The sequence below is a fragment of the Heterocephalus glaber genome, unplaced genomic scaffold, assembly GCF_053883595.1.
Source record: "Heterocephalus glaber isolate CG9 unplaced genomic scaffold, H.glaber_assembly_v1.0 deba00001795, whole genome shotgun sequence".
Taxonomy (NCBI): domain Eukaryota; kingdom Metazoa; phylum Chordata; class Mammalia; order Rodentia; family Bathyergidae; genus Heterocephalus; species Heterocephalus glaber.
This window is the reverse complement of record NW_028258476.1, coordinates 4266976-4286959: the sequence shown is the minus strand read 5'-3', so window position 1 is coordinate 4286959 and position 19984 is coordinate 4266976. Positions and strand designations below refer to the sequence as shown.

General features: G+C 48.2%; 1 protein-coding gene and 1 long non-coding RNA gene across 2 annotated transcripts; one reads left to right on the top strand and one right to left on the bottom strand.

Moving 5' to 3' along the window:
• Window positions 1–9099: 9099 nt before the first annotated feature.
• Window positions 9100–11663, bottom strand: LOC147820838 (uncharacterized). Its single transcript, XR_015448235.1, has 2 exons — window positions 9988–11663; window positions 9100–9814 (listed from the first exon to the last, which is right to left on the bottom strand). It is a non-coding gene; the product is annotated as an uncharacterized LOC147820838 (long non-coding RNA).
• On the top strand, window positions 9308–13929 carry S100a11 (S100 calcium binding protein A11). Its single transcript, XM_004854110.3, has 3 exons — window positions 9308–9494; window positions 12659–12811; window positions 13643–13929. The coding sequence occupies exons 2-3, from the start codon at window positions 12665–12667 to the stop codon at window positions 13796–13798; spliced, it is 303 nt and encodes a 100-aa protein (XP_004854167.1). The 5' UTR covers window positions 9308–9494; window positions 12659–12664; the 3' UTR covers window positions 13799–13929.
• The last annotated feature ends 6055 nt before the right edge of the window (window positions 13930–19984 follow it).

The following is a 19984-nucleotide window of genomic DNA, read 5'->3' as shown; positions in this document are numbered from 1 at the left end:
AGGCCTGAGCCATTTGGGGCAGTAAGGCTCCAGAGAGGCTGGCTTGGGGATTCACAGGAAGAGAAGCAAGTCTGTCCCACTGGATGTGAACAAAGAAATACATGATGTGTCACTGCTGCGGGCTTCCTATGAGTGATAGTAATGGGGACCAGAGGGTAAAAATGCAGAGAAGCCTCAGGCCTGATAACATCACTGAGCTGCTGAACCTAAGGGGCCACTGCAGACCACTCTGCCACCATAAAAGGAGGTCCCTTTACAGAGATAAAAGATAAGATTTCAATAATCTTTAAGCCAGCTTGAGCCAAGTTTCATCTCTATCACCAAGAAGCACCCTAACTTGTGCAATACCTTCTGAAGACTGAGGATTGCTGAGCTAACCTGCCCATCCCAGGTCCTCTCAGAGTAAGGGGCAGGGGGAGCCAGAGGAAGGCTCATTGCACAAAAATGCTGTACCACAAAAAGGCCACAAGAACTTTAATTCTTCATCTGTCACATAAAAGTCCTCATGCCTGGTGCTAAGCCAGCAAGTCCTTGTCCTAGACCCAAAGTATGGATAAGGAGAAGGACTTTGCCCTCTTTAAGGTGGGAGAGCCACTAAAAAAGGTATTATTGGGATGATGGAGCTTGTCCTGAAGCAGCTGACATTCTAAACAGGAAAAACAGCACATTTTTTATTATTACACACCATAAGAAAAGTGCCCAGAAAGGTAGCTTGAGGAAAAGAGTTTATTTTTCAAGTTAGGAAAGGTAATTGAAAGTTTCACAGAGAAGGTGTTTTTGAGTTGAGTGTTCATATAGGGATCGTATTAGTCAGCTCTCTGTTACAGAGACAAGTACCTGACCTAATCAACTTATAAGGAGAAAAGGTTTATTTGGCTCACTGTTTTAGAGGTTTCAGTCCATGGTCGGGTGGCCATATCACTTTGGGGCCTATGGCAAGGTAGCGCATCATGGCAGGGAGTACATGACAAAGCAAAGCTGCTCACTTCATGACCAGGATGTAAAAAAAAAAAAAAAGGAAAAGCGATAGGGGTCTCACAATCCCATTTGAGGGCACCCCCCAGTGACCTAAAACCTCTTACCAGAGCCCCCTTTTTAAAGTATTCACTATCTCAATAATGCCAAGCTGAGGCCAAGCCTTTAATGCACGGGCCTTTGGGAAACGTAAGATCTGAACGATAGCAGGTAGAATTTTGACATGAGAAGATGGGGAGAACATCCCAGGTGGAAAGAAGGCATTTGGAAAATATTCAAAATGTAACCCAGCACTGACCATTCAGAATAGCTGCCAGACTATATAGCCAGGGCTGGAGCACATCATAGACACCATTGTCAGGCAGTGAATTAAGCTGTAAGGATTATGGAAATCAAGTGGCCCAGGAGCTGCATGGAGTGAAAAGGACTTCATTGAACACAAGGTCTCACATTGAGCTACATCCCTGGGCCTTTTTTTTTTTTTTTTTTAAATTTTGAGACAGGGTTTTGCTAAATTGCTGAATTACCCAGGCTGGGCTCAATCTTGCTATTTTCCTGTCCCAGTCTCCCAAAGTGCTGGGGTTACAGGCATGTGCCACCATGCCAGGTCTTAAGAATTTCAATATTTTAACAACTAGTGTGGCTGGAGACCAGTGAGACCAGGGGTTGTTACCAGTGAAAACTGGCTAGAAAATCAACTCTGCCTTCAAGCAACAGTGGAAAGTTCCACTTGACTAGAGTTCACAGGGCATGAAGGGAAATAACAAACAAACACACAAATAGCTGGACTTAGACCCTAGAGGACCTTCAAGTCCAGGATGAAGAATTTGGACATAACAATTAAGCAATACAGATCTGCTGAGAATATTTTGATAACACATTCATATCACAATGAGCCAGGTGTGGTGGCACATGCCTGTAATCCCAGCACTGGGGAGGCTGAGACAGTAGGATCTCTGTGAGTTCAAGGCAGCCTGAATTATATGTGAGACCCTGTCTCAAAAAACCACAATGAACTAACTGGCCATGGATCTGGCATAATGTGGAGTTATGGTTTTTGTCTAGCTGTCTCCCTAAAGCCTCATGAGATCATAGCAGGACCTTTGGAAGGTGACTGGATTAGAGAGACATTTTAGCTGGCTTGCTGTTAGGAGGAGGAGCCTGGTGGGAGAGGAAGGTCACCGTGGGTGTGACCCGGAAGGGGATAGGTCCCTGCCCAGCTCCTCCCTCCACTCTCTCTGCTTCCTGGGTGCCATGACGTGAGCAGTTCTCTGCCAGCCCTCCCTGCCATCTGGCCAACTACAGACTGAAACATGAGCCAAAATCAGCCTCTCTTTGCCAGGGATTTAGCTCAGTGATTCCGGCACCTGCCTCACAAGCACAAGGTCCCGAGTTCAACCCCTGGTACCAAAAAAAAATAAATCAGCCTCTCCTCCCTTACATTGTGAGTGTCAGGTATTTTGTCCCAGCCATGAGGAAAGTGACTGATTCATGTGATCTTCTCGAGGTAGAAATTTCACGTGTGTGTGACAATTTCCTGTGGGACATTGTGAAAGAGAATATGTCTCAATTCTACTATGGCCGATTGGTTAAAGGACTAAAAGAAGTGATCAGAGAATACTTGAATGGCTTCTGACCGTCCGCATGAAAGATGTCATGAACAATGTGAAGATGTAAACATGGAGAGACAAGAGAGGAGAGCAAACAGTCAGCTGCCACCAACATGCACGGGGACTCTGCAGCTGCTCTGGGCCACCGTTGCACAAGGCCCAGGGAGAGGCTCAAGGAGCAGCACAAATTAGGGCAGAGGGTGGAGAAAGTCAGAGGAGCAAAGGGCTTGGAGGGACAGCAACGGTGATGCATCACATCTGCAAAGAACAATTAGCCAAGCACACTTTTATTTAATCCACACAGCAATGCTGTTAGCAGTGATTAAATCTGCACCATTTAAAGAGCCCTTTCATACTTACTTATCTTAATTATCATCACCATTTTAGACATGAAAAGCTGGCCTTCGGAATTAGAGAACTGCTTATCCAGTAAGGAGAGAGCTGGAACACAGACTGAGGCCTGCAGATCCCTGGCCCGGCGTTTCCTTACAAATGTGGCTTTGGCGCTCTGAGAAAGGGCTGCACATTAGGAGAAAAAACAGAATATCTCCCCGTACAGTTCTGATCTTCACATGGTAAAGTTTTAGCCCAGGACTCATGCAGAAAGTCTTACCCTCTAGGCTGGGCTGATACTGCTGATATGGTTGAGTTTGTTTCCAGGATTTCAGTCCTGTTTTATTAACCAAATTAGACTTGGGGATCCTCAAAGACAGGAATCACTCTCTCCACCAACCTATCAGGGTCGAGCACCGGGTCCCTTCAGACCTTAAGTCCCACTTCACACTTGCGCTCCCCATTCCACCCCTCTTGTGCTGGATGAGATCAGCACTTGCCCAGTCTCCACCCCCACCCCCACCCAGCTTCTTCACCTCTACCTACAAAATATCAAACTCACTGAAAGATTAGACTATACCAATAGCTTCTTCTTTTTTTGGTACCAGGGAGCGAACTCAGATCTTTGCGCTTGCAAGGCAGGCACTGGAAACACTGAGCTAAATCCCCAGCCCTATACCAATAGCTTCTTGCATGCCCAGCTCGGTCCACTGGTCTTTTCCATTTCTTCTGTGGCGAGACAGAGACTTCCTCCCACCTCACCTCCCTTGTCTGTTCCTCCTTTCCCTCTGTGATCTGCACCCAGTGCCCCATCACATGAATTCCTTCTGTACCCTAACCCCAAATCCATTCCACAGCCTCTCCTTTGAGTCCAACAGGTAGACTTCTAAGTATCTCTAAAAAAGACAGTCACAAATCATGCAGCCAGGCAGACTGTAACTGCTGCAGAATGAAAGCTTCCTATCTAAACTTTTGTACCCCTCAGCCATTCTGGTCAGCTCCCCTCTCCCTTTGCTCTGAGAAGGGCAGAACTTCCTCCCACCCTCCTCAGTGCCCGTGCCCTCCTGCTCCCTAGCATCAGCAGGGCTGTGAGGGGGAAACATCTCAGCAGCCCTCTAACCTGCAGGCCCGCTGCAGCCTCCTCCTGCTCTTCCCTTCTTCTTCTGCCTCTGTGGAGTAACTCTGGCCGCCCACAGGTCCTCTGGGGTTTTCTCTGTTGTTTACATCCTTTCGGTCCTGGACACTGACTCCTCATTCTCACAACTCCTCCACTGCTTGTAAACCTACTTGGACTCCTGTGTGTCTTAAACCCTGCCTGGGCCCTACCTCCCCTCCAGCCAGCACCTTCATATTCAAATGAGCGAGCCACACGCCCCTCTCTGCATCTCCCATCAGCCATCTGTCTCTTTCCCTACCCTCTGCCACAAGCGCCCTGGCAAAAGTCCCCAAGCATCTAGTGGCCGAATCCAGCGGGCGTATATCAGACGTTATCACAGCTGCTTCTTGGAGTCTGTCACCTCGTCAACCTCTCCGTCCACTCTAGAAGTCTCTCTTTGGGGACTCTGGTGATACCAGAGAAGTCTCTTCTTCCTTCTGTGCAGGGTCATCTTCCTCCAGCTGCTCCTTAAACACTGTGTATAAATCTAGGCTGGGCGAGGGTGTGCACCATCGGAACAGACTGTGCCTGGCTTGTTAACCACCGTTGCCCCAGGTTAACAGGGCCCTGCCCAGGGAAGGCCTCCGGATGCACCCTGGAAACACCGCAGCGACCAAAGCATCATCTCTGTCCTCGAGAAGCTTGCAGTTTAGTGAGAAAGACAACTGGGTAAGCAGTAAATGATGGTAAAGTGTGGTAAGAATGACGGTGCAAGGAGCTGCCGGGGAAGATGAGATGGACACAGGATGTGCTTCGTTCCTTCAGCATCAGCCTGTCCTGCTCCCCTCAGACACATTAAGATCAGTATTGAACCATGCATGACCTTGCCCTAAGCAACCCCAGAAATGTTATTCGGGTTACATCTCCATCTTGGGGATGGGTCCGCAACCTGCCTGGTCACCAGGGCAGAGTCCCAGGGTCCTATCACTCTTGATGCCTCCTCTCTAACCCCCAGATCCAAAGAGCGCCCCTCCGAGGTTGTTTTCCCTTCTCGGTACTTGGGTATTTTCTCTCCCGTCACCATGGCCATCTCGCCTTTGTTACTACAGTATCCTCCTGTGTTCTTTGCCTCTTGTCTCTCTCCACTCTAGTACATTTTCTGCACTTCCAAAAGTGAAGAGGATCAGCTCACACTCCAGCTTATAAAGCGTCATTGGCTCTTGAGAATGGTAAAGATCCAGGACCAGGGATGTGGCTCAGTGGCACTGTGCCTGCCTGGCAACCACAAGGCCCTGAGTTTGATTCCCGGTACCAAAAGAAAGAAAAGAAAAAGAATGGTAAAGAGCCAGTGGTTACAATCCACATGTCCAGAAAGAGCTCTTAATGATCCAACCCTTGTCTTTCCAGTTTCACATCTCACAGCTTCTGCCCACATTCACCAACATCCCATCCCTTGGACTCCAGTGTCCCTGAACCACCTGCACGAACTCGCTTTTCCACAAGCCATTATGTAAAACTTCTCTGGGGCCGGGGATTTAGCTCAGTGGTTCCGGCACCTGCCTTGCAAGCACAGGGTCCCAAGTTTGATTACTGGTACCAAAAATAATAATAATAATAATAATAATAAATAAAACTTCTCTGAAGTTTCACATTGCCGCAAATCCTAAGCATTCGGCACAAGGTAAGCTGTAATCCTCACCACAACCACTATTCGCGCCATCTTACAGGTGAAAAGAGAGCGGTTTGTTTTTCTCTCTGTGGGCTGGCTGATGTGTGGTGAGCCCGAGTGAGCCTCTCACTTCCTTCCAAGCATGGTCCCTGTGCCTTGGTCACAGCCCTATCCTTACACTTGTCACACTCTGTCGTATCCATCTGAGAACATATCCAAGCCACACAGAGATCAGGTTGGACGTAAGAAATACCCTGGACGAAGAAATCCCCACATTTACTTCCTGAACATCCCCTTCCCTCACCTGCACCTCGTTTTTGTCTCTGGCTGTCGGTTTAGCAGCCTCAGCTCCTTGCCTGGGTTAACCCTTCAGCTTGACTCATTGTTTAGCTCACTGCCAAAGCCACCCCCCATGCTGCCTTTCCTGACTGCTGCCTCCTGTCACTGATCATCCACTAACAAAGCCCCTGCATGTGACCCAAGGCCGTCCTCACTCAGCAGGCCTGACCCCCAGCTTCATTCCGATCCAGTCATGCTTATTTGGTTCACTCCTTTTCTGTGGTTTCACTCAAGCTACTTCATGGATAAGGAGAAACTGAAAGACTAAATGTCTTACAGAAATTTAGGAAAAACTGAACAGCTGAGTCAGGAAGAGCAAAAGCTTGAGTTAGATGGGGGACTCCTCATTCTCAGAGCTCCCCCATTTGCACAACTGAGCTAATATCCAGGTCACCTCTTCTTTCATTTCCAGTTAGCAGCTAGCTTATTTCCCCCTCTATTCCACGTATTTCTTCCAAATTTCATAGCTTCCACTTATTCACTGTGTCTTGGTGTCTTCTTGTGGATTCTCTTCAAATACTCAGTTCAAATCTTCTGAATCCCTAATTCTCTATCTGTTTCTAATTTCAGCTTCTCAAGAACAAGAGAATGGTAGACCTCACTCATCTTTCCAAATTCATGTCACAAAACATCCATTACTGGGCCGGGGATTTAGCTCAGTGGTGCCAAGCCTGCCTCGCAAGCGAATGGTCCTGAGTTTGATAACAGTACCAAAAAAAAATAATCCACTACTGCCCAGAGGTAACCTCAATCCAGGTAGCTGTGACAGAGGGCACAAGGTCAAATCAAGGAAAACATAGACACCGGGGCTGCCCCTCAGCAGGGCTGTGAGTGAGATGTTTCCTCTTTAAAAGTAGTATGGCTTGGAAGGCCTCACGATTGAGTCTGGAGAAATTGAGTAATAACTCTTTAATATATTTGATCGTAGATTTTTCTGAGAATCAGATGAAAGATATGGATCATCCCCCAGAAAAAAAAATTCTCATATACAGAAAATTTCACATATAAAATTAGGGTATTAAAGAATCCTAGCAGTGATCCATGGACTGCACCCCCAACATAGGTCTCAAGCCCATCTAAGACCTCTTGGGCCCAGTCTGGGCAACTCAGCTACTTTATGAGACCCTGTCTCAAAACAAAAAATAAAGGGGTTGGCAATGTAGCTCAGTATGAAGGCCCTGGGTTCAGTCCCTGGGACTACCAAAAAAAAAAATCCTCAAATACTTGTTGAATGAGTCAATTCTTTAATTAATTAATTAATTAAGGTTAAAGGGGTTACTCAGCCACATGGAGACTAAGAAGCTTGGATTTGATATAAAGGCCATTTTGTTTCTTTTGTTGTGTTGTGTTTTATTTTGAAGTAATCCCCTGATCGGAGCTGCACGTTAGGAAAATGTGTTTTTAACAGTCAACAGGACAGACTGAAGGGCAAGAGACTAGTTAGAAAATAGGACAAAAGAAGGAATGAAAATTAAACTAGAACAGTGGAAACTGGAACGGACTATTTGGCATTTGATATGAATTGTAAGTGAGAAAAACGTTTAGAGTTCCAAACATGACTCTCATGTTCTCAGGTAGGGACACGGAGGAGGGCGGCAGGGAGAGGGAAGCCGGAGACAAACTGGTGTAGGGAAAATGAAACATTTCTGGAGTTACCGAGTCCAAGCACACGTGGGCCTTTCAAGTTCCCAAACAAGTGACAGAAAACGTGGGTCTGGAGAGGCTGAAGGCAGAGGTGAGGACTGCGCCGGATGTGAACAGATGCCGGAGGGCGTGGCAGCCCACTGCCTTCGGTCCCCACCTACTCCGGGGGGCTTGAAGCCCTTCCTCTCAAACCGTCATTTTATCTGACAGCCATAACAACCTTACGAAATAGGAAAGGCAACTCAGCCGGTTAACAGATGAGGAAAGGGAACCTCAGAGGTCACGGTGAGGGGTCTTGTCAAAAAGTATTACAACAAAGCTGTGGAGCCAGGATCAGAGGCTAGAACTTCCGGTTCTTAAAAAGCTCCCCTCTATTGAAACTGCCAGACGAATGTCTTACTAGCACAGGTTAATTTTTAATTGCAGTTGTTCAGTTTTGTGTTTGGGGTTTTATTTTCGTCTTTTGCTTTTCGGCTGTTATCAGTTTAAAGTGTGAGGGCAGAGTGGCAATAATCCTTGGCAATAACCATCCATAATCCTGTGGCAATAATCACCACCGCTTATTAAATATCTTCAGTGTGGAGAGAGAGTCCTGGCTCTGGGGACCTGCTCTGTGATTATGACCCCGCATTGTCTTCCCTCTCTTCCTTGTTTTAAAAGGAACCTTTCTGCTCCTCTAACCTGAATGTGCAGAGGGAGTGCATACACCGTAGGATTGAAAAATTCAGCATTTAAATTTTTTCAATTTATTACAGTAAAAGATATTGTCATTAGCCTCACTCAAAATACCAACACACACACACACACACACACACACACACACACACGCACGCACCCCTGGAATACTTATCCCATCCTTCTTGCCACCTTCTGGAGCAGTTCTGGAAGGGCTCTTTCATAAATGTCTTTAACTGATTCAAAACGTTTACCTTTCATGATCATTTTAGGGTTAGGGAAGCTCCGGAAGTCGCATGCTGCCAGGTGCCACATCCTGTGAATAAAATGAATGAGGAGCCAGGCATGGTGGTGCATTCCTGTGATCCCAGCACTCCCGAGGCTGAGGCAGCAGGATCGCTAAGAGTTTGAGGCTGGCCTGGACTGTACAGTGAGTTCAAGCCAGCTTGGGCTACAAAATAAGACCGTCTCAAAAAAATAAAAATAAAAAAGATGGATGAAGACACGCTGTATTTCACAAGCCTGCAGCGTTCACTGTACTTTTGATCACACCTCGTACAGACAATCAGGAAACGGGTCTTCGAGCGCTGGTTCAAAAAGTGGGACAAGTGTGTTCGAAGCGAGGTGGAGTAGTTTGAGGGGGTCAATGGCAATGCGCCTTTTCCTTTAGTGAATGTTTTAAAATTAAACATTTACCGTGCTTTTTGGCCACCCCTGGTACAAGAGAAAGACCATGGGCCTGGACAGACTGCCCCAGATGGCTTTGCAGAACTTTTTTATTTTTGCACCAGGGATCGAACTCGGGGCCTTGGGCTTGCAAGGCAGACGGCGCCACCGCTGAGCTAAATCCCCGGCCCAGAACTTTTAATTCTGAGGTTAAAAGTCTTCCAGGCTCACGGGACAAGGAAAGAGTGCGAAATCGGTTCCGTTCCGGAGAGGACAATGGGTGTACGTGAGTTCTAAGGCCAGGTCGTGCTTAGCGGAGGAGGCCGCGGGCTGACAAACCGGAACCTGCGGGCGGGCTGGGCCGAGTCAGGACGGGGCGTGGCCGGGGCGGGCGTGGCCGTGGACGGCGGGGCCGACACCCCGGCGCTCAGTCCGCCCCGCCACCGCCTCCGCTCCCGGACGCTCCGCTGCCCCGCGCGCCGACTCGGTAAGCCCGGCTCCCCGCTTTCCTCCCAGCGCAAGGTCCAGGCTTCCTCGCTGAGGCCCGCGTGGACGTGGCGGGAACAGCTCAGGAAAAGGCGGTCAGAGGCGAGAGGACGGGCAGGAGCAGCCTGCGGTCAGGCACACCCGTGGTCATAGCGGGCGGCCGCCCGGCTCTTTCGTTCTGCTCTGGATGAGGTCTCGGACTGCGGAGAGGAGCCGAGGCGGGGCGGGGTCCCCTCCGCGCCCCCCTCACCGCCCCGCCGAGGCCGGGGCCCAGCAGGGGAGCTGAGCCAGGCTGCTCTCGAGGGAGGCGTCCGAGGTGCCCTAGTAGACCAGGAAGAGAATTTTTCAATCTTGGTCGCCTGCGTCCTGAGGGATCAGAGGCTCCTTAAGCCGCGGCAGAGACCCAGGGCACAGGGGGCCGAAGCCGGCCGCGCCCGCGCCCCTCCTTCCCGCCTCCCGCCCCTGTGCTGCCGGCTGCGCCCCCGAGAACTCACTTCCTCCTTCTTGGTCTCCCTCCGCGAAGGAGTCCAAATCGGGGTTCTGACCCCGCGAGGCTTACTGTCATTTCGGAGAGACATCAGAGGAAGAAGACGACTTGGTGAAAGTTACAGGAATATCGAGCTCAGGGCCGGCGGGTTCCCGGGCGCCGCCCCCGGCCGCAGAGACCCGGGACCCGCGGGCCGCAGGGCTGTGGTCTTCACCAGCCGGCCCCCTAGGGCTGGGTCTGCTTGCCTGGCCCCGTGTCAGTCCGTCGGTGTACAGCCTCCGACCCGACTGTCTCCCTCTTCCCGTCCGAGGAGGGAGTCGGGGTCACGGGGCGCCCGAAACAGGCGTGGCACCGGCGTGGGGTGAAGAAGTGGGGTGACTGCCCGGGAGGCGGCTGCGACCGCGGATCCCTGGGAGTGGGGGTTAAGGAGGAGAACTTCAAGAATTCTTTTTTTTTCCCCCAGTGTTATATGCGTTTGTTTCTTTTTTTTCTTTTTTTTTTTTTGGTACCGGGGATCGAACTCGAGTCCTTGTGTTTGCGAGGCAGGCGACGGAACCACTGAGCTAAATCCCCCGCCCCGTTTGTTTCTTTCCTTAAAAGTTGAGTGCGTTTTAAAAATTCTCCCAGAGTCTCTGCTCTTCACACTGTTTTTTCCCGGTCGTCACAGCCCCCGCCGAGTGAGACTCCCGGGTGGAGAGGGTGGGTTCTCCTTTCCTTGGGCCACCGCCCCACCCCGGACAAAGCTTCCTTCCCGGCTCTGGGCCCCCAGAGTCCCTTGAGCTCTAACGATTCTGTAATTCCATTTCCGTAATTTGATACTTGGGTTTCTCTTGCCTTCGAGAATCACTTCTGGGGCAGGAAATGCAGAGAGGTCTGAATTTTCTCCGTGTGGCTGAAAGCAACGTTTTTTCAAGAGAAAAAATATAGTCTAAATTACAATCAAGACTGATGGGGGGGGTGCATCAAACAGAAAAACCCTTTGAAACCGGGAAATGAAAGCAATCTGAACTCGGCAAGGAAAGGTGACAGAAGCATCTGTAGGGGTGGGAAAAGGCCAGAGCCAGCCTCTGGCTGGAACCTTTCCTTACCCCTCCGGTGAGCTTTCCCGAGCCACCTTCCCTCGCTGCCCGCTGGAGAGACTGAGATTTTAGGCCTGATAAGAAGCGCCTGCCTGTTGTGCAAACATGTCTGTCCCTAGGCTGTGGTATTTTCGGTTTCCTCCAAGCCCTCAACCTGCTAACATTTTTCTTAGGAATAAGTTCCTTGGAGGGGGGCCTCCCCAACATTCTGGTTGTTGGAATAGGCTCCACCTCCAGAAGGTCTGGAGCTCTAAATGCTTTACGGATCAGCATCTGGCTAGGCCGGTGAAGCAGCGAGGGGATAGGGAGGGGAGGCCACAGTGGGGCTGGAGGCCAGCGCCGTGCAGGTCGGTCCTTAGCACCCGAAAGCCTTCAGTTCTGGGCCCAGAAAGTCTGTCCCTAAGGACAAATTAAAGGCTAAATGCTGACTCCCAAACATGGCCTTCCAAACAGAAATCACTGTTAATACCGAGACGGAAAGCCTGGGAGGAGCAAGGCTGTGGCCCGGGGCTCCCAGGAACCCTGCAGCTGCTGCTCTACTCCACCAGGGGAGCCATCAACGCCTCGAGTCTGGGCCCCAGGTCCCTGTGGCAGGGACAGTTTACTGGGCTCAACAGAGCCTCCTTGAAGCATTCTTCTGTGAGGAAAGTGGGTCCCGAACAGGACTTGATCCTCCTGGTACAGCCACGCCTGTGGTTCGGCTCTGATATGAGAAGTTCCACTAGGCATTCCTACCTGGAAGTGGAAGGTGAAAGGCCCAGGTCTGCAGAGGTTCCTAGAGGCCACGTCCTAGGGATGACGCTGCCATGCTGGTTTCCTTCTGCCTCAGCGGCTTCACAGTAAAATCAGTGGTTCCTCGCTCTTAAATAGGAAATCTGCTTTTGAACACCTAAAACTTTCTTATGTCTTACCCCATACACAATTACAGCTATGCTTTTCATTTTCTTTGAGAAAATGCACAAAGCCTTGCAGAACTTTTTAAATAACTTAAAAGAAACTGGCATTTCATTCGTCATGGTAGCTCTACACATTCTTATTTAACAGGAAACTTAGGGGAGGTGGGGTGCATACCTGTAACCCCAGCACCCTGGGAGGCTGGGGCAAGAGGATCCCATGTTCGAGCCCAGCCTGGGCAACTTGATGAATCAGCAAGACCCTGTCTCAAAATAAAAAAAATTTGAGATGTAGCTCAGTGCAAAAGTCCTGACTTCAAACTTCAGTACTGAAGAAAGAAAAAAAAAAATAATAAAGGAAACTAATGCTTGGTGTGCATATGAACTTGTGGAGATATATCTATATATATAGATATATATATATTCGTGCTTTCTAGAAATATCAGTAACCCTTCCTTTCCTCTTCTGCTTTCACACGTGTGCCCTTACTGTGTTTCCCCTGAAATAAAAGAGGAAACATGAGGAAGAAGCTCACAGAGTGTGACTTAGGGTTGCCTTGGGCCCTGGGGTGCCCTGAAAAGTGACCTGGTTGTTCAGAAAGCAGCTTTGATCCAGAACGGGGAGAGGAGCTGCTCTGGCATGCTCTGCAGTATCCAGCCTCTCATAGCTCGTCCCTGTCTGAGCTCTGCATTTCCTTTCTCCAAAGGCAAAAATGTCCAAGCCTACAGAGACCGAGCGCTGCATTGAGTCCCTGATAGCTGTTTTCCAGAAGTACGCGGGAAAGGATGGGAACAACAGCAAACTCTCCAAGACGGAGTTCCTAACGTTCATGAATGTAGAACTGGCTGCCTTCACCAAGGTATGGCTCTGGCCCCACGCCCCCAACTGCCCAGCGTGAAGCAAGACTGGGGGAAGGGCCGGGAAGGGAGCACCCACAGCTGACTCCCCGCCTCTGGCCTCAGGGTGAGCCCCATGTGTCTGCTACAGTCTTTTCTCTGAAGAAAGATGTATGTATATATAGTAGGCAAACTGCCTAACACAAGGAATGGTCTTATTTTCTCCATGTATGGGGAGAGGTATATGAAATAGTATGTGGCACAATAAAACCATTTTCTAATTTTATTCCTCCACCCTAAAAGCGGTAGGGCAGTCCCGCCTGCTGAGGCTCTGTGGTCTGTACCTGCCCTACCCTACAGGGTAGGCACCAGCCACGCGCCCACCATGAGGCCTGCTGAGCGCTGGACCACAGCGCGTGCCGTAAGGGGCTGGCTCTACAACTCCGCCTCGACTCCAGTGGCTGGCAGAGGGTGCTGGTGTTGGGGGCTCAGATGAGTGGAGGATGCACTGATCGGGCAGGGCCTGCACCCTCTTTCTACCTGAAATCCCCCCACTTGTATATGGTGTAGCTATTGGAATTGAATGCGACTCTTGAAAAGTATTTTATTGACTTTGCTAAGTTGAATGACACCTAGTGCCACACAAAGAACCCTGGACCAGGAGCAGGAAAAACTGGGTTTAAGCCCAGTTCTGGCCCCGAGGCAGCTGCCTCTCCTCTTTGAGTGTTTTAAATGTGAAAAGTAGGAATATTAATAACCCCTTCCTGTACCTTCCTCCAGTGAGAATCAGCGTGGCAGCATATTTCAAAGTGCCTCTGACGTCTGATACAAAGGTCTTACTGTTGTCTTTGCAGAACCAGAAGGACCCTGGTGTCCTCGACCGCATGATGAAGAAGCTGGACCTCAACAGTGATGGGCAGCTGGATTTCCAGGAGTTTCTTAACCTTATCGGTGGCTTAGCCCTAGCTTGCCATGACTCCTTCCTGGCGGCCCAGAAGCCCTCTTTCTGAGGCCCCTGGGCCTGGCCCCACATCTTCCCCACCAGGTGTGTGGTTGTCACCTGCTCCTCCTGGCCCACCCGCCACCCCATCAGCCCACTTCTGCTGGAAGTAATAAAACCAAATCGTTTTTTAAAAACATACACAGAGAGTCAGGAAATTTGTGCAAGGGAGGGGGTGGAGTGCGGGAGGAATGGAGGCCGTTACCAGAAGCATCGGAGTACTCAGTAAAGAGGGTAAGGGAGGGCACTGTTCTGAGGAGAGGTGACTGTCCAGAGAGCTGAGGGACAGGAGCAAAGGATGGGAGCACCTCAGGAATGGAACGGGGCCTTGTCACATTGAGGGCCTCATGCCTGGCTGTGGGTTTCCTTTCTCAGCTTTGGTGTAAGCTGGTGTCAGCCAGCTTACCCTTGATGTTTCTTTTGGTTTGGTTTTTGGTTTTTTGATATGGAGGAGCCCAAGCTGGCCTCAAACCCGAGAAACTCCTGCCTCAGCCTCCCAGTGTTGGGATTATAGGCACGAACCACTGCACCTGGCTCAATGTGCACTTTCATTTTTTTCTGAACCTTCTGATAAAGGAGCAAGGAGGTTGCCTAGAGAGATGAGAAGGACAAGCTAGGGTGCAGATAACAAATGAGAAGAGAAAGGCAGAGAGAAGCAGATTGTTCACCAATGTGCACCTGCTCCTGGAAATTCGCGGGAAACGTGATGTGTTTGCAGGGAACCCCTAGCTACTTACCCATCTATGTGAGATTTAACTACCAAAACTATCGGCATCACGGTTTATTCCTGCGTAAAGTAAGTAGAATAGATCAGACCATCTCCCTGGGTGCTTTTTGACCCTGACCTTCCAACAAGGCCAATGCCTCAGGCGAGGAAGTCCCAGTTTTTCCAAGTAGAACTGTATCTTTTAGATACCTGAGTTCCTTAATTCATTGGCAGCATGAGAAGGAGAAAATGCTGTAGCCAATACAAGCCTTCATGTTCCCTTGGCAGGTGTACCTGTATGAAAAACAGTGTTATTTCAGAGTATGCCAGGAAAGAGATGGAAAAATATCAGGCATCTAAGGTTACACTGGTTATAGGGTTTGTGTTACCAGTTACTTTCTTTCTCATTGCCGAGATAAAATACCTGACACCCAAGGTTAAAGGGGAAAGGTTTATTTAGCTCACAGTTTGCAGCGGTTTCAGTCCATAATCCTCTGGCTCCAAGGCAGGGTGGCACATGGCAGAAGAGAAACAGTTCATGCCGCCCACACAGTAGCAAAAGCAACCAGGGAACCCGAATGGCCTTTCTGCCCCTTTTATTCAGACTACCGGGGATTATGGTGGTGCCAAACCAATCAGTGTGCTGGTTTAGTAATCACACGCCCTGAATCCCAGCATCGCACACGCTAGATCCAACCACTGCTGAAAAAGCCACCTATGACTGCATGAGACTCTGGCAGACATCTAGACACAAGCCATAACAGGGTTATACTATTTGCTTCTCCACCAAGAAATCACTGGCCCTTAACTTTAAGACATCAGGATTTGGGCCAGGGATTTAGCTCAGTGGTTCTGCCACCTGCCTCGCATGTGCAAGGTCCCGAGTTTGATCCCTGTTACCAAAGAAAAAGACATCAGAATTCAAGAGAACTAACTGAGAAATCTTTACTTCTTGGCACCCTGGAGTTGTGACAAAAAACAAGATCCGAACAGACAGTGATGGCACACCTCCTGTATTTCCAGCCACTCAAGAGGCTGAGGCAGGAGGGTCACAAGATTGAGGTCAGCCTGGGGTACAGTATAAAGCAAGAGCCCGTCTGGAGCGAGGTTGAAGAGAGAAGGGAAGGGAGCGGAGTACCAAGCAAGACCAAGTTTCTAACTCAAGATTCAAATAGCAAAGCCCTACGTGCTTCCCCCTGTAAGGAAGGTGAGCGGGGCAGATGCCAGGAGGAGGGATTGGCCTGGGAGGAGGGGATGAGTTCACTGTGGGTGTGTGGTGTTGGGCACTATTGGGAGGTCCCATGGGCAGTGGCCAGGAGGCATTTGTTAGCTGAATCTAGAGAGAACACTCAGCTGGAGAGGCAGAGGCAGAAGGGCCTGGGGGCCAACAAGAAAACTTAGCAAAGGAGAAAGAATGCAGACATCATGGAAAGGAACTGGTTAGAGATACCTTCCCCGACCCCTACATACTACCTTCCTCCTCCCTGTCACTTGCTTAACTTTTCAAAGAAGTACACACTATGTACTATCTTGACTTTCTCATTTTTGACCCCTCCCCATCCCCCAAAATGCTTTTGATGCAGCCAATCTATGGACCATACTTCAGGAAATTCTTCTCTGCTCATTTCCCCTAGGTAACCTCCGAACTCCTGCCTTTGGGCTACAATTTTACATCCGGGGCTCAAATCTCTACAGTTCCCAGCTCATCTGTCTAACTTAGCATCTGTGTGGGTCTCCCATGGCTAGGACTCTTCTTGCTACAAGTGAAAGAATATTCAATTTAAATTGCTTTAAGCAAAAGTAGGAATTTATGGGCTCATGTAACGGAGCAATCAAGGGATAGCTTTAGCTTTCTCCCAGCTCCAGGAGCTGGTGTCTTTCTGTAAATTCCGTGGCTCTGTTTCTTCAGCCATGGCTCCATTCTCAGTCCCTTTCCCAGTGGTCTTAGCTTAGTGTTCAACATTTCTAGGGCTCCAACCACTCAGATTAGAAACCACTGGGAAAGGGGGGAAAAGCAATCCCCTCTGCCATGGAATTTTCAGCAACGGTACTGAGATTCCTAGATCCTGTGACCACCCCAGGCCACTCACCATATCCAGAGGAACACAGGGTGCTGATTAACTCAGGCTTGACCTGTGTTCTGGACTCTTAGACCTGGGGTTCTCTTAGAACTGGGTAGCCTGTACCCAAACTACGAGAAGCAAGAGTTAGGAAGAGCAGATCATGTGTTGTGCAGAAAGAAAGGGTAATGAATGCTGGAAACACAAGGAACAAACGTACACAGAACACATCCCTCAAATACAACAAACACGTTTTTGTTTGTTTGTTTTTGTTTTTGTTTTTTTGGTACCAGGGATCGAAATCGGGACCTTGCGCTTGTATGGCAGACAGCAAAAACAATGAGCTAAATCCCCGGCCAACAAACATGTTCTAAAGCGGACTACATCTTTCTCCCAGAACCTGACCTTACTTCAGTCCCAGTTTCTGAGGATTGCATCATGATCATCTATCGAACTGTCCCAAACTAGTAGTGATCCTAGATTTCTCTTTCTTACTACCTATGTCCAAATGGTGATCATTTCTTGGCAATCACCTCTTGCATAATCATCCTTTCCACCTTCATTGCCTTATTTTAGCCTCTTCACTGACCTTCCATATGAGTTAGGTGTCACTAGAGGCACAGATTTAATACAAAATATATGTATGGTTATATAAAGGATTTACTACATAGGCTTACAATGGTCACCTGCAGAATCAGGGGCAGAAGAATGTAAGTGGCCACCTGTGTGCTGGAGTCCAGAGGGGCGGGTCAGAGGTCAGAGGCCTGGCACTCACTGGATGGTCTGGGTGTTCATGTGGGAAGCCACAGCGTCTGCACTGGAAGGCGAAGGAATGAGACCAGTGTCCAAAGGCAACAGCGAAGACTGGAGCTCCTCTGAAGAAGCCAAGACTTCCTTCTTTGCCTTTTTATTCCGTCCAGGCTACAAGCCTGTTGGTTGGTTGGTGCCACCCATACCTGGGTGGGCTTCCCTTCTTGGTTTTGCCCCATGTGTCAGTGGCCCACAGACACACCCAGAACTGTGCTCCACTAACTCACTAGGCAGTTCTTAATCCAGTCCAGTTGACATAGCACAATTAACCATCGCACCTACTTAATGGTCTCGCCATCCGCTCCATCTGTCTGTCTGTCTGTCTGTCTGTATGTATGTATTGAGACAGGGTATCGCTACGTACTTCAGGCTGGCATTGAGTTCACTATGTAGCCCAGGCTGGCCTTGAACTAGGACGATCCCCCTGCCTCCGCCTCCCAAGTGCTAGGGTTCCAGGCGTGTACCACCATGCTTAGTTAGGCATTCCCTCCATTTAGAAAAGCTGGCTAATGGCTGTAGAACCACAAATGTCCAAGGTTAAAAGATAGTTCTCCTCCCCCAGACACTGGTGTGCCATCCCCCAGTGAAATTACCTGTTCACTAAGTATATATTTTATTAGTCCCAAATGTGTTTAAATCAGTGGTACTTGTTCCTGTGACATGTAATTAAATATTTTATAAACTAATAAAATACAGGTGCAGGAAGATAACTGTTTACTTTATGAAAGCCAAATTGAATTCTTTTCAAAGATTTGATTAGAAAAATTCGCTGAAGACACCTGCAGTTCATGTAGGGGTAGCTGAGGTGACTGTAAACAACTGGAGAAAACAATTTATTAATACCAAAAGTATCTTTTATTCAGAGTGCCTTGCAAGAATTTTTAAATTCCTCACTTAATAACAAGAAACTACAATACTTATGAGTATACTTCATACAGGAAAGGTAATATAGCAAATATTGGTAAACATACATGTTTTAAATTAAATATTTAAAAGATTATAATTTTTATGGATATCTATTTTAAACAGTTTTTTTAATTAACCAAGCCAACTCCTGGTTCCTAAACTACAGAAAAGAAGCCCTCTGCCATCTGACAGTACAGTCTTTTATTCTCCTCGCTGTGCCCACTTTGACCTCTTCTTATTTCTCCATCCTGTGATTTTTTATTTATTTATTTATTTATTTATTTTGGTACCGAGGATTGAACTCAGGTCCTTGCACTTGTGAGGCAGGCGCTGGAACCACTGAGCTAAACCCCCAGCCCTCCATTCTGTGATTGAAGAGAGGATTTTTTCCATTTTTCCCTTCTATTTTCCTATTTCTTCTCCCTTCTTTCCTTTCTCCCTCCCCTTCCCTCATTCCCCTTCTCATTTGAACATTTTCTTCCAATTTCCCAATGTCTATTATACACTTTGATCCTTATTTCCACTTTCAGTTTCTCACACAGAGAATCAATGTGGTATTTAAACATGTGTGTCCAATTTATTTCACCTAAGTGTATGGTCTCAAGGTGCCTCCATTTAGCTATAAATGTCTCAAGCTCATTCTTCTTTTTTTTTTTTTGTACCGGGGATCGAACTCAGGACCTTCCACTTGTGAGGCAGGTGGTGGAACCACTGAGCTAAATCCTCGGCCCAAGCTCATCCTCTATGGCAGAGTAGTACTCCACTGTATAAAAAACCCCACATTCTCTTTACCCATTTGTCAGTTGATGGGCATTTGGGGTGTTTCCAAGATTTATTTATTAAAAACTGCCGATATAAACCTGAGTATGCCTATACCGCTGTGGTATGATGCTTTAAACTCTTTTCGGAAGATACCAAGAAGGGGAATACCTGAGTCAAATAGAGCCTCTAGTTTTAGTTCTTTGAGGAATCTCCACACTGATTTCCACAGGGGTGGCACCAGTCCACACTTTCAGCAACAGCCCGTCCAACAGCTCTTGTTATTGGTTGATTTTTTTTTCCAGTACTGGGGATCAAACTCAAGACCTTGCACTTGCAAGGCAGGTACAGTGCCACTGAGCTACATCCTCAGACCTTGGTTGATTTCTTGATAACAGCCATTCTTTCTGGAGTGAGATGGAATCTCAGCTCTCTCGAATGACCACGGATGTTGAACAATTTTTCATATATTTATTTGCTGTTTATACTTTTTCATCTGAGAAGTGTCTATTCATTTCAGATGCCCATTTTTGGACTTTTTATATCTGGAACATCTGGGTTTTTTTTTTTTAGTTTTTAAAATATTCTAGATAGCAATCCTTTGTCTGAGGAACATCTGGCAAAAATTTTTTCCCACACTGTGGGTTGTCTTCACTCTTTTGGTGGTTTCTCTTGCTGTACAAAAGCTTTTTGATAAGATGAGATCCCTGGGCCGGGGATTTAGCTCAATGGTTCCAGCACCTGCCTCGCAAGCGCAAGGTCCAGAGTTCGATCCCTGGTACCAGAAAAAAAGAAAAAAACAACAATAAGATGAGATCCCAGCTGCAGATTCTTTGTGATAGTTCCTGTTCAACCGAGGTTTTGTTCATAAAGTCTTTGCCTACACCAATGTCTTCAGGAGTTCTACTTATTCTTCCAACAGATTAAGTGTTTCCATTTTAATATTTAGATCTTT

Bases quoted from the DNA above. Each gene is read 5' to 3' on its own strand.
- S100a11 (XM_004854110.3), top strand. From the start codon at position 12,665: ATGTCCAAGCCTACAGAGACCGAGCGCTGCATTGAGTCCCTGATAGCT. The intron at 12,812-13,642 runs GTATGGCTCTGG...TTGTCTTTGCAG, and splicing joins AACTGGCTGCCTTCACCAAG to AACCAGAAGGACCCTGGTGT.